This window comes from Amphibalanus amphitrite, unplaced genomic scaffold (assembly GCF_019059575.1).
Source record: "Amphibalanus amphitrite isolate SeventyFive unplaced genomic scaffold, NRLGWU_Aamphi_draft 000004F_arrow, whole genome shotgun sequence".
Classification (NCBI taxonomy): Eukaryota; Metazoa; Arthropoda; class Thecostraca; order Balanomorpha; family Balanidae; genus Amphibalanus; species Amphibalanus amphitrite.
This window is the reverse complement of record NW_024881501.1, coordinates 2,021,285-2,035,958: the sequence shown is the minus strand read 5'-3', so window position 1 is coordinate 2,035,958 and position 14,674 is coordinate 2,021,285. Positions and strand designations below refer to the sequence as shown.

General features: G+C 51.7%; 1 protein-coding gene across 1 annotated transcript in view; it reads left to right on the top strand.

The window, feature by feature from the left end:
• The first annotated feature begins 1,284 nt into the window (after positions 1-1,284).
• Positions 1,285-14,674, top strand: part of LOC122371250 (serine/arginine repetitive matrix protein 2-like) — a 36,923-nt gene continuing 23,533 nt past the window's right edge. Inside the window, exons 1-4 of the mRNA XM_043347459.1 lie at positions 1,285-1,397; positions 7,600-7,756; positions 11,997-12,148; positions 12,494-12,613. Of these exons, the coding sequence (XP_043203394.1) occupies positions 1,371-1,397; positions 7,600-7,756; positions 11,997-12,148; positions 12,494-12,613 (456 nt within the window). The 5' untranslated portion in view covers positions 1,285-1,370. The remainder of the gene's footprint in view (positions 1,398-7,599; positions 7,757-11,996; positions 12,149-12,493; positions 12,614-14,674) is intronic.

Genomic DNA, 14,674 nt, shown 5'->3' with positions numbered 1-14,674 from the left:
CAGCTCTCAGTTAGTCAGCTGACAGCTCTCAGTTTGCTGACAGCTCTCTGTCATCTGACAGCTCTCAGTCAGCTGATATTTCTCTGTCAGCTGATAGCTCTCAGTCAGCTGATACCGGTTCCCGTCGGTCGGCACGCGGAGGAGCTGTGTCGGCCCGTCTCCCTCCTGAAATAGTGGCGCTAGCCGGCGCTGTTTGGATTGGCACTGGGAGATCGGGAGGAGCCCGCCCCCCTCCCCGGACTGTCTCACCGCTGCCGGAGGAACAGCTGAGACAGGGGGACATGGAGACACAGATGAGACAGGGGGACACATTGAGACACAGCTGAGGCATGGTGACCCGGGCGGTGGGCTTCTGACTGACCCAAGGCCCCTGAATAGTGTGTGGATGGCACATATGGTACCTACGGGGACCCGCAGTTGCTACTGTACAGCGACCCTGAGTAAATTGTCCCAGCACCCTCACAGGGAACAACGATAAGCTGTCAGAGGGTACGCACAGAAAACCTCAGCTGCTCTTGTACATACAGGGACCGGCAGTCGATAGCAATGTTATCGGTTGTTACTGGACAGGACAGACGGCTATATGTAGTCATGGGGTTCGTGTACAGTAGCAACTGCGGGTCCCCGTACCTAGGCCGTAACCGTTTTTAGGTCATAGATATACTTAGGCATTCTTTATCTGCATAGATAAGATATATTATTGACCGGGCCGACGAAATTATTTGGAAACGAGGTTTACAAAATTGCGGAGAGGGGGGAGCGAGTGCGAGGCATGAGAGCCGGAGTCAAACTTTGCAAACTTTACGCTCTGACAGCTTTGTGTTTGAGTTTTCAAGTGAGTGTATGTCGGGAGAGCACCCACCCAATAGCAAGCATGGTATGCGCTGAGGTGCATGCTAGGGTCAGTATGTGAACGGTTTCCCAATAGTTAGCGTAACTGTCACGTAGACGCTGCCACCTTTAAACGCCTTCTATTGGTTTCTCAAAGCGCACAATTTAAATGAAGGTAATTGGACACAACACAAGGCATACCCCAGTGTTCAGATGTAGCTTCTATCTCCCCCAATTGAAGAAACACCTCCAGTAGGCCAAGTATCGTAAGGCTTTACTCTACGACGAATTAGCAGACTTCGACACAGCAGCAGCCGGCAGTTGTAATGCCATAACTGACCTTGACCTCATGACCCGGCACTCGCCAGGGCCGGAGGCCGCCGCAGGTCGCTGTTACCTACAGTAGTTCAGGCCTCCACCACTGACCTGACCTGACCGGTGGCGGCTGACAGGAGGAACACCTGCGGCGACTGCAGACGCCCGCCGGCCGGGGCCAGGAGCCGCGGCTGCGACCCACGCACGCGCTGGGGCACCGCAACATGCCCCAGTGGGTCTCTAGGACGTTTGTGAGTAGCCAGAGGTCAAGATGCAGGAGTGCCGTGAAGAATAATGACACTGTTCGTCCTAAGTCGCGTAACCCTTTTTATAGAGTAGCAGTGTTCTTTTTTCTTTTTCACAGGTTGCCTTTTCGAAGAGTGAGAGTTCATCACTTGTTGTTTTATTAGAACGTCAATATTTACGTTTCCCTGTTATAAATGGGTGCAAACATCTTGCTACATTTTAAACAATACAATATAAAGTTAACCTGGATACAATTATTTTACCCGCAATTTAACTCACATACAGATGGAGTGGATCCCCCAATATTTTTGTTTTCGTGAATTTAGCTTAACCCAACGGCCCGTGCCGCTACAAGATTTTAGATGACTAATAACGTCATCAGATTTACGCATTTTGTGCTAACATCAGCTTGTTATCGTCTGCGGTGGGTTCATTATGTTGCCTTAATAAGTGACCCGATATCCCACCACATACGGGCGCCTTTGACGCTTGCTTAAGTTGTAATGGATAACAGAGTCTTCTCAACATCGCAGGACGTTACAAGCCTACCAGTGACTTCAATTTGTATGACTCGGATTTTATCTACCTCTGACCTTAGGTTAGGTCTTTTTCTGATCTCCCCTTTACAAGTGAATCAGAGTAACTGAAATGCGTACCAACTGACTGGGACTGACTGACTGACTGGGACTCGGTTGACTCATGGGACCGACTGGGACTCTGCTTTCAACACATGCTTTTGTTTACCTAGCTATTTTTCATACCGGCCTGTATAGTTACATATAAATGCACTTGCTCTTCGTTGACGTAGACCGCTCAATTTGATCAAAATCCTTATGAATAACCATTAAATGGACAATGCGCAACACCAGCTGTATAAAATCAACTGGATGAAAGCAGCCCTTTTTACGATGGAGCACTGGGCACCATATTTGATCCATTTGATCCGTTTGATCCGTTTGATCCTCACAAATTTTAGTAGTTGTTCACTAATAAGTTTTCCACCTTTCGCATACAATGTTGATTGCTTTGCTTCTTTACTTCCAAATTCAATCATAAAGGTGCCCTATACTCCGTCGTGAATAAGTGTTATGTTAGGTACATTGAGAGCCGACCATAACTTACGTCAGTGTATACGAACTGTGGCGACAACCGTTTGTTATTTTTCCTTGAGCTAGCTGCAAAAATTTCACCGTAATTTCTGTCTCACAAGTCATATACGCGAGAGTCTTGACAGTGCATATGAAGTCTACTGATTGAGTAGGATTTTCCGTTCACTGCTTACTTTAATGTTGATAGTTGGTTTCTGACAGATGGCTCAGAAGGCAGCAACAATTTAAAGTAGGTATTGTGTGGATATGTGGACAGTTGAGAAACAAATTATAAATTTGCAACACAAAATGGGACTCACTTTATCATTGATAACTAAAGAGCAATTGATGTTACTTGCGTAAATTCGCAGGGCAAAATTCGCGCAAATTCACAAATGAGCGCAGCGGTGAGCGGCCCAGCACTGCGCCTGGTGAGTATGGGAGTGACGTGATGTAGACTGTGCCGCAATACAGGTGGGCCGTGCGGGACAGCATCCACACGCGGCTGGAAGTGCATTGAATCGCTCGCGACTGTCACATCCCGGACGAGCTCCGCAGTCGGCTGGATCGGATCGGTCCGCGCTCCACCTCCGGAGCCGGCTCCGGCTCCGCGGCTGATCGGGCTCCCCCGGCTACCTTGGCTCGGTTACCCGGACGCCGGCGCGGCTACCGTGGCTCGGTTACCCGGACGCCGGCTCCGCGGCTGATCGGGCTCCCCCGGCTACCGTGGCTCGGTTACCCGGACGCCGGCGCCGCCGCCACCTGTCTGGCGCTCCGCCGCCCGCGTCACGCGTTAAAATAAACGCTTCTGAAAATTCGCGGCCGCGCCGGCGTCGGCGTCGGTCCGTCGGCCCGTCGGCCGCGTCGGCAGTGGAGGGTGGGTGTGGCGGGCTGCCGCGGCCGAGCCGGGCCCTGTGACCGGACCTCTGGGCGCCCGCGCGAGCCCCGCTGTGGAGTCGCCGCTCTGCGGCCGGTCGCCGCTGCCGGCAGTCCGTCCTCCGTCAAAGGTATCGTCTCGCCGGCGCCGCGAGTCAGCGGTTATTGTCTTTGGCATCGCACCGCGGCACGCCGGCGATATTCCCCGGAAAACTGGGCTGATTCGTTGAAGTAACAAGCAGCCAGTCACTGTATCTCGTATGCAATGTTTCACTGTATTGATTGGCAATCAGCATGCAATAACATTGTATGATGATGTACAGCGCTGCATTGTATCCAACTAATGTCCGTCATTATTTTTTGTTATTATTTCTGGTTACCTCGAGAATCTTGTTCAGTGCACAGCACAGATTATTTTAAAAACAGTCAATGTCAGACTCTCATGAAACCATCGTTACTTTCATCGCTGCAACGCTCAAGGCACTCCCGATATCCTCAACGCAACACATAAGACGATGAAACCCAACGAGTTTTTTTGTAGATCTGATAACCTTTTTTTCGCGTGAAAGTTTGCGCTAGCGCAGGGTCCAAAGTCCATACCCAAACTACCTTTGGGATCCACCAATGGGCCTTCCTTCGGCCCCACGGTGTGCAAAATACCTACTTTCTTTCTGGATCCGCCAGTGGTTCCATTTATGCACAATCATTCTTAGAAACCGTACAATTATTTTCTGTGTTAAAAAAACGCGTTTCTAGGATGATTTGGGTAAAAATGTGCTTCAGCAGCGCGCCCTGCTATCCGCATCAAATTTAGTTTGACAGCGGCAGGCGCGGTGACTGTCTGTCCAGGCCCACTGGCGGTCCCAGGGGGGGGGGGGGGCCACGGGGGCCATGGCCCCCCCTTTGGTGCTGAAAGGTGGGGCCATACTATCTTTTGGCCCCACCTTTCAGATCGAACAAAAGTCCTAGAAAAGCTTTTCGTATGATTCATTTTCTTTCTTGCGCCATCAAAGGACGTAAATTTCACTCATGAGTGGGCTCAGTTTCGCATTCTGTCAATTTGGCGGTCAGCGTCGCTGGCACCGCTTCACGAGTATGGCCGGATCTTATATGGAATATCAGCGTGGGTTTACTTGAGGCTCTCGTAGGCCCAGCAATGGCTGGCATGAGACCCCCTTCGGCAGTGGTGGGTGGGCCCTGCTAAAGGAGATTGGCTCTAAGACACTAAAGAAAGACCTCATGGGTTGGTGCTGTGCACATCAGAAGCCCGGTGGTGACGCCGTATGCCGGCTTGGTTTCTTAAGGATTAGCTTGGGAACTCCAGGGCCTGCATAGAGTTTGCATGAGCTAGTATGTAATCTCAGAGGCATGTCTGTAATGTGTACACAGTGGCGGTCGCGGGGGGGGGGGGGCATCAGGGCCATGCCCCCCCAAAGGTCAATAAAGGGGGCCATCATATCATTTGCCCCCCCCCCCCACCTCAAACAACCAATGGGCCCCCATATAGGTGTATGGGGCCCTGGCAATTATTCGATCGTCACGAGGCTAAAAAAAACCACGCCCAGCTATTAATATAGCTCCCACACCGGTCTTTGAGCGTCCTACACTGACCTCTGAGGGAACTTCAGTGGCGGTCAAGCGCCCACGTTGACCGCTAAGAGCCTACATCAACCTCTGAGACCCCACATCTGGCCTATGAGGGCCCCTAACCGGCCTCAGGGGTCCCAACCGGCGTCTGAGCGTCTCACACCGGTCTCTGGTGGCCTTATTTCTGTCTGTGGTGTCCCAAGACGAACCTTTAGGTGCCAATGAGGGCCCGCACTGGCTGCTGAAGACCCGATGCCGGCCTCTTAAGGCCCTGCATTGGCCTCTGAGGAGGGCCCATCTTAGCCTTTGAGGGCCCTCTGCTGGCCTCTGGGGTCCAACGACGGCTCATGCCGGTCTTTTAGGGCCCCACGCTGACCTCTGAGGGCTCATGTTGGCCTGTAATGACCCACATTAGCCTCTGAGAGCCCAACTCGGTCACTGATTGTCTCAAACTACTGGCCTCTGTAGTTTGCAGGCCCTGTACTGGTCTCTGCGGGCCCTAAACTGGCCTCTACGTGAAAACATACATGGGTGGGTTTCTGAAGATCAGAGGGCTCACGCAGTCTCCGGCACAGCCTTGCGTTGGTCCTGATCGAGATTACTTTACGTCCTGATGGTCCCGCGCAGATTCCCTCATATTTCGACGTCGGGACCCCATGAGCCGGTGTGGGTCCTGGGGCTGGCAGAGACTGATGAAGTCCTTAGGGCTCAGGGCCAGTCTTTTTAGCAGTAAGACTAGGCAGGTTGAGTGAGCCCCAATAGAGCCGTTGCGAAGCCCGCAGGAGTCGCGCGCGGCCCTCAGATGCCAATTTTGAAAGCTCGGAACCTGTGGGGGGTCTCCAGAGGTCGGTGTACCTACTCTCTCCCGCCACCACACAACTAGGTATGTTACCTATATGGGTAAATGTCATAGTCTGAAAATGCTCTCTGGGTTTCACATGCTTGTTCAAAGCAAGAGGTATCTGTACTTTTCCGAATTGTTTTATAGTGGTAAGGTCATGAATCCCCGTGCCTGACCTTCCAGTATACCTATGCTACACCGATCCGTCGTCATGGTGCAGTGGGCCGACAGGTGGAAGCACCGTGGGACGGGAAATGGAACTGGTGATTTTGCCTTAAATTGAGCTTAAAGATTTCACGCAAGAATCAGATGGATGAAGCATAAGTAATGCCAACTGCGCGGCACCTCGTGGACGTAAAAAATTAGCCGATCACCCCCCCCCCCCCTCCCGGTGACGGATAAATGTTATGTCCCGCGAGTGTGACTTTGGCCCCCCCTTTTGCTAGCGGCTGCGACCGCCAGTGTGTCCAGCCATTCCGCCCAGCGGCTATCTCTCCGTTTTTCTATATAGTATATACCTACCCTGATCTCTCCCGTCACTCCATTCGGCGGTAACCGTCTAACTGTCCCGCCATTCCGCCCAGCGCAGGTGACAATACCTCGGGTGACGTCAGCTGAGGACCGGCCGCCAAAAAGGCCGGTCGGAGCCCCTGGACCCAGTCCTGCTGGTGACACTATCTAATTAGGTGTCGTGTCGCCCGCCGTTGTAGTCAGGACGCCGCCCACAGGCCGAGCTGCTAACGCACGTCGGTGATCAGCCGGTAGCCCAGTAATGACTCAGTGCGCGGCGAGCAGCTGCTCCTGAGCTCTCTCTCTCTCTCTCTCTCTCTCTCTCTCTCTCTCTCTCTCTCTCTCTCTCTCTCTCTTCTCTCTCTCTCTCGCTCTTTTTCTCTCTCGCTCTCTCCCTCTCTCTCTCTCTTTTCTCTTCTCTTTTTTTTTCTCTCTCTCTCCCTCTCTCGCTTTCTGCCCCCCCCCCATGCTGCAGCATCCCGTTTCTGACTCATTCATCTGTGTGTAAATATTTGAGGGCAGCGCCGTGCAGTGTTGATGGCCCGCCCGGCCACCCGCTCCGGACGTGGATGGATAGATTACCGGAACACCTAAATCAGCTGACCCCGGCCTCAGATGTTCAACCATACCTCACAGGTTCCCCTTACACCCGGAGTGAGCTCAATAGCAGTCTCAGTCCAAACTGTGCATGAAAACACATTTTCATTCCTGCGCGCGTGTCCGATGTCCATCTCGTAGCGCATCTTTGCAGGACCTTTAACTGATCCCTCTGACCTCTGGCTGCTGGTCTCTTAATAATATTTGAACTTTGACCTCTGACCCTTCTGACCTATGACGGCTGACATCTGACCTTTTGACCTATGACCCCTCCATTCTCCAGATTCTGACCCTTCTGACCCCTGACCTCTGACTGCCCAGGTGCACCCGTCGGCCGTGCAGCCGCCGCCGCCATAAGCTCATTCTGAGCTCATTAGAGGTTCTCTGACCTCTGACCCCTGACCTCTGACCTCTGGACTCTGACTGCCCACTGCCCAGGTGCACCCGTCGGCCGTACTGCCGCCGCCGCCGCCGCTGACCCCTGACCGCTGACCACTGACCCCTGACCTCTGACCTCTGACGACCTCTGCCTGCCCAGGTGCACCCGTCCGTCGTTCCCCCGCCGCCGCCGCCGCTGACCCCTGACCTCTGACCCCTGACCCCTGACCTCTGACCTCTGACCTCTGACGACCTCTACCTGCCCAGGTGCACTCGTCAGCCGTACCGCCGCCGCCGCTGACCTCTGACCCCTGACCTCTGATTGACCAGGTGCACCCGTCAGCCGTACCGCCGCCGCCGCCGGGACCACCGGCCGGACCGGCGCGCGACAACGACTACGAGGAAATCGGACCGCCGGCACGGCGACAGGCTGCCGAGCACGCCATGAACACGGCGTCCCGACAGCAGCAGCAGCAGAACAGGACAGGTCAGAGGCCGGCCGGTGTTGCTGTTTAAGCTGTATTAAACAATGGCCAGTCTACTACCTTTGTTTTTCGGGAGTCGGCAGAATGTTGCGTCTATGGACGACTACCAACCGAGCCCCAGATAAGGTCGGTCCATATGTGGATCAGGTCAGTTTATACGTGGATCAGCTCAGCTCGGTTCATAGGTGGATCAGGTCGGTACATATGCGGATCCGGTCGGTCTCAGCGCTCTGCCAGCACAGCGGAGAGCTGGCCTGGCAGCGAGCTGACGCCTTGGCACACGCCGGACGCGCGACGCGCCTATGGATATTGGACGCCGCCGGAGAGAAGATCCGACCGCCGCCACCATCAGGCACCTGTGACCCGGGCCGCCGCACGGCGACGGCTTTGGCACGGCCGCTTTCCGGTCATAAACATGTTTGGCGCCGTCAGGGACGGGGTGGGCACTGAGAACGTCCGAGCGGTCCTCTGACAGGGCATCGGGTGGGGAGGTACGATGGAGACATTACCGACTGCCGTGCCGTGGTGGCTGAGCCGCATCTCTATGATACGGAACTGCCCCGATAGAGCCGACCTCCAAGCTCCTCCCAATCAGAAGTCACCCAGTCTGGGTATCTACTGGAGATGCCAGTAACAGTATATTTGAGTGGGTAGACCGTCAGGCAGTACCAGAAATCTAGGGACTAATGCAGCACCTGGCGTGTTCAGCCCGCCGCTGTCGGCACCCGGCCGTGGGCGGCGGTGCAGAGGCTCGGACGGCGGTCCGACGACTGGCCGCCGGCCAAGCGGACGCGTGGCTCGGCCAGCGCCGGTGGGGAGGGGGGGGGGGGGTCAGGGGCGCCGGACTGCGGCGGACCAATCACCGTCAGCGCTTACACACGGTCCAGCCAACTTTATTGCGATTTGTCTGAACTTATTGTTTACATGAGGCGAGATGGATGGCGCGGGTTCGCTGACAAGACATGTGAGACTTGTAGTTGACTCGAGGTCTTTAAACGACTGCCTTTGACCCTTTCTCGTAAAAAAGAACACAACGCTCGTGTTCCTTTGCAAAGACAAAGATGTACTAAAACAAGGAGCCAAATGCGAGAGATCCTATCCGTTGTATTGTACCCATACCGCTGAACGGTAGGGTAGCCTGGGGCAAGACGCCCCAGATAATTTATTTTGCTACATAAATTTTGTCCCACATCACCTGGAAGGCCAAATTTGTGCTCAATGCGTTCTTTGGACATTTTACTTTAAATTGCACCCCTCAAATTCATTCACTTATGATCGGACTCCAAGCTAGGAAGTGATTTGTGAAGCAACTGCAAATGGGGCATTTTGCCCCAACCCCAGGGCAAAACGCCCCACGGCCTGGGGCAAGTAGCCCCATACTTTAGATTAAAGATTTAACATGGTAGTTGGCTAAATCTTATGTGAGAGGTCCGTTAGACATCTGGAGGTACGGCACTGAAGTAAGCACATTCCATCCTGTCAGGTGTTCAGCTATGACACTATTGTATGAGCAGGTTTTTCACCTACCTCATAAGACCAAATGATAAATTATTGCAATGCAAATGTTAACAAAATACTTCCTTTGCCATCCAGTTGCTGAGAAAAATACACATAAAGGCATAGAAACTTACTGTTCGCCAGCTACCGAACATTAGAAAGTGGGTAGCCCGAACAACACATGAGGTAAAACGCCCCAGGGGCTTTTTGCCCCGCGACCTACTGGGGCGTTTTACCCCATCACGTAGTTCGGTCAGAGAACAACGCCTTGCACTCCAGCAAGACATAATTTAACACGAACCAACCCGGCATGATAAGCGTTAGACAATAGTTGTTCAAAACACATAAAAGTCGTTAACCTGATGTGGACCATAAAAGAACGCCATGATACATGATCTGACAACAAAACATAAAAATCACTCAAAAAACACATTTTTGGCTATATCTCCCGAAAGAGTCATCACAATTTCTTCCCAGTCTGCTCATATAATGATCATATAGTGCACGTTTTATAGAAGAGATGATGTTTCCCCAGAACTCTGCCAGTTCCGAGAAACATCGGTGAGGCGTTTTACCTCGGCGGGGCGACTTGCCCCGGTCTACCCTACAGGATGACCAGTGTCAGCTCCCGTGAAAAATATCGTGGACAAGTTGAATTATTTCCACTATGTAAAGCCATTCTTTATTTGGCTGCTGTCATATCTGTTCATATCTGTTCATATCTGTCATTGCCAAATTCGTGAAAGCAGTTGAGCACTGAGCAGTGAGCAGCCCACTGCTCCAGATCAGCGTGACTCGAATGTTTTGCGTTTGCTGCTAAGCGAGTTAGAAAATGAAAAAGACTGGGTTAGATGATAGACACCACTCCATGACACCAAAGCAGACAATACCAGCTGGTGTTTTCACATTCCCTACCACCGAACGGATGAGACAGACTAACGGAGAGATAGAGAGCAGCCCACCATTTGCGTCCGGCGGAGCGTGCAAGAATACGGCTGCAGCGGCGGGTGCTCGGGGTCGAGTGCGCTATTTTCGGCCGTCCGACGACCCTCGACACTTAGTATCCCTGTCGTGTGAACGTAACTCGAGTAGCCGGCACGTACAGATGTAAATGTGAGGCCGCAGGGGTGCTGTTGCACTTACCTTAGCTCCGCTCCTAGGGTGAATACCTGATGTGATAACTGTTTGAGCTCATGCTTGTCAGGGTAGTATCCTGCTGAGTAAGAACTACACAGCGAAGGCCTGCGGTGGCTGTCGTGTGCAGCTTCCTGGCTAAACAGATGGGCATCTCGCATCTCGCTTTAATTTTTCAACTGCCCGCCATGTCTGGAAATTCAGTTATTTCCGAGACGCAATTACCGGTGCCGGTGCCTAACCAAAATCGATTGAGGCGACGAAATGGGATTGATATTTGTTGACTCTTGGGGATGCATGATATCTGGTACCGTCTTCCATGACCTATGCTACCTTTATTACCGGCAGTGCTGCCCTCACCGTTAACCCTCGCGGGCCCGGGGGGGGGGGCGTTTTTCGCCCCCCCTGGCGAATATTTGCGATAGCTCCCGAACGCTTAGGGATAGGAAGGCGAAACTTTCAGTACCTTTTCTCCCATCAATTTGACATCTTCTGAAGTAAAAAATTTGGACCTAGCCCCCTTGATGACGTCACAAGGTCCATTTTTCTAGACCCCTGCACGGCAAACTTCGGCGTCACAGACGCAAACTTCAAATAGCTGCTAAAAATAGAGTTTTAGAGATAAAGACAAATTACGAGCACGGTTGTGTAGCGTTTGACCTAGAGAAAAATAGAAAAATAGTTTTGGTGACCTGAGGTCAGAGGTCAGGTCAACGACCCCGAAATGTGGTTTTAGTTTTTCGCAAATAACTTCGACAAAAATGGTCCTAGAGCTACGGCAGTGGTACCATCGCATTCGCCTTGTCAAGCCGCGTCGAATGATGTATATTTTGTTCGGAAAAGGTCAAATTTTATGTTGACCTCATGTGACCTCGAATGACCTCTGGTTGACCTTGACACATAAAAGGTCGTTTATGATGGATTTGTAACCGCTGATCACGAATCTGGCATCTATTTTCCTCTAAGCCTTCATTTAGAGCTTCCGGATTGCAAAATTGTCTTATTTATTATTACTAACTTGAATCAGTGAAATAGCCTCTAGCAGGGATACTCTTCTGTGACCTTGATCTTTGAGCAGCCTTGTATCGTAAGATGAACCACAAATAGGGAACTGATAAGCCTCAAAACATTTCAAAACATCTTGGAAGTTAGCACGCAAGATATGCGAAAAAGTGCCAAGTTTGAGGTCAATTTTGAGCGTGACCTTGACCTTGACCTTTCACTTTGAGCACATTTTCAGAATCCTCAGATTCTCTTCTTTCGTTTGACAGCCAATTTTGCCGGTTTGATGCAGCCTGCCGTCCTCTAGAAGGCTTACTTTGAGATCACTACACATGTGGCGGTTTTTGCCTTTGACCTTGACCTCTGACCTTGAAAATTGACCTGAGGTCAAAAATTTTAGGTGCATTAGAATCGTCTCGTAAGGACCTTTCGTTTGGTATCGCTTTTGTTTCCGTAGCTCCCTTATTTACGGAGTTAGACAGGGGGGGGGGGCGAAAAACGCCCCCCCCCCGGGCTGCGGTGGTTGGGATTACCCCCCGGGCCCGGCCGGGTTAAGCTGTTCTCTGTACTGAATTGACTATTTGTGTTTGACTGTCGTCTTTATTTCAGGCAGTGGCAATGCCAAGGACCGGGCGCACTGCGACCTGTGCGGCGGCTCCGCCTCGGCTGTCCGCTGTGACAGATGCAGCGGCCAGGTGTTCTGCCTCTCCTGCGACGACATGTACCACCGTCACCCCAAACGGTCGGCCCACGTCAGAAAGGTGAGCCCCCTAACATCTGACTTACCACCGTCACCCCAAACGGTCGGCGCAAGTCAGAAAGGTGAGCTGTTCTGGCTCTCGTGATAATATATTTAGGCCTATATCCGCCAAAATTTAGTGGCTCGGACACAACAGGAGCAGCCAGCAACATTGTAAGTAGGTACATTCATAATGTCACAGTGCTGAAGGAAATAAGCAAAAAATGTTTTTGAGGCTCATACTATACCCACTTGTAAGGTATATCACTATCGTCTGAATATGTATATCCAAGACAACAGTGTCAGCGCTGGGCGCCCCCTCTCCACCCATTCATTCACGCTGTTCGGTGTCACTGTGTGTGCGCAGGCTGTGGACAGCATTCAGCGCCCGTTTCGCCCGCCGCTGCCGCCCAAATCCGACCTTCAGCCGCCCGTGCCTCCGCCCAGGAGGAACAAACGCTTCGGCCTCTTCGGCAAAAAGGAGCAGGTGAGCCAGGGAGGATAAGGGCTGACTGGCGTTACCCTGTCCCATAGAAATTCAGCTCAATCTGTAAAGGGTGCAGCCCTGGTTCTGTATCGCACATCTAATCAGGGCCTCGGCTAAGGAATTTTGACTGGTGGGCCACTTGGGCAGCGACATGGACTGACCTTCGTAGCCATAGCCCCCCCCCCCCCCCCCAATTTTCGATTTCTCCCCAGATTTCGGCCACTTTATTCTGCAAAAAACGTCAGGATGGCATTAAAAAATGTAAAAAAACGGGGCTCGACCCTCCCCCCCCCCCCGACTTTTCATAGAGGAGATAGTAGGGACCCACAACCCTCTCAGTGGTGATACTCCGGCGGTGCACATAAAATCGCACAAGTATGCACAAATTATTGACGCAGATGATAAAACTTTGGACGATAACTTACGGCCGGTCGGATGTAAAAAATCAGCGAGCCCTGAGTGGATCGCTCGCCGACTAGTCGGAGAGTCGGAGAGTCGGAGAATTGAAAGCGGTCGGACGGGATCGGGCGTTGTCGGGTGGATCTGGAGGAATTGTGAACAGCACGAGTGCAACTTTAACTATATATAAAGTGGGTTGTAGCAGGAAGTGAGGAACCCCAAAAGAGGGTTGTAGCAGCAACCCCAACATCTCTGAAAATGATCATTATGCCTATTGGTGTCGCATGGAAAAGAAATGACTCAAAAGCCCAAGCGCACTGCGCAACCCCAATATTTTCTTAAAAAGTTATGTATACTTCTGGTGAACAGTGTCCCAGACTTCAGATTTCTCTCGGGTGTCTGAGTGGAAAATTCTAGCCACCCAAAATGTGAGAGTGGAAAATTATCCCTTCTTATTCTTGAGTGTCATCTTCAGCCCAAATGAGATATTTTTGGAAAGCTGACTGTGAACGGTTCGAAATTCGTCCGACTGGTCAGATGTGTGACTGCAAGCATCATACCGGTCGTGAAGACGCATGATATCGCTTGCAGACTTCAATCGGCTGGAAGTCGCCGACACTACCTCTAGTTTGACTCTGGCTTGTATCGTGTCTTTCGGCGAGCCGTCTGAGATCGCTCGCAGGCTTATCCCCGACCGTCTGAACTGGTCTGTTCTTTATTCGTAGTTTTCTTGTAACCGACTGGTCTGCGGCAGATGCTTATGTGACTGCAACCACTCGATCGATCGGAAAGCTTGCAAGAACTCTCGCAGACCTCGATCGGCTGGAAGCCGCCGACACTATCTGTAATTGACAGAGGCAGACGTCTTTCACGATTATTGCATAAAATTTAAAGCCTCGGTCACACTTTACTGGATTGGACCAACGGACGAGAAAAAGGACGAGAACTGTCAGCGTCCGGTTATGTCCGTTTGTTTCCGTTGGACGCCCGTTTGTCATCCGTTAATATCCGGTCATGTCCGGTGGTGTCCGGTTGAGCACACCGGACACCACCGGACATGGAACGGATATTAACGGATGACAAACGGGCGTCCAACGGAAACGAACGGACATCCCCCGGACATCACCGGACGCCGTCCGTTTCTCGTCCATTGGTCCAATCTGGTGAAGTGTGACCGAGGCGGCTGTCTAACGGCTGTCTCAAGAAACCGGGAATGGTGATGGTTATTAGGCGGGCAGCGACGATCATTCTTTTTTTTTAAGTTGCGGATACTATAGTCCACTTTTTACCCCAAGAGGATATTGCAAACAATAGGTTGAAGTTTTTTTTCACAAGAATATGTTTTACCGATGTGTAGTAATGTGTATGTACTTTACAGCCTGAAAATGTATGATAAGATCTGCTAATTCAACTTGAAATGTGAAAAATGTGAAAACTTAGATTTTTCGGAAAATTACTGGTGGGCCAAATCTTTGAGGCTGGTGGGCCATTTCGGGTCACTGGTGGGCCATTTGGCCCACCAGTTAACATGTTAGCCGAGGCCCTGCATCTGATGCATTTTCAGCATACCTACATAAATGTTAACCTCGGAAGACACACGGCTTCGAACTTCGTATTCGAACAATGTCACTGCCATATGAAGGTAAAAGTTGAAGCAAAGCA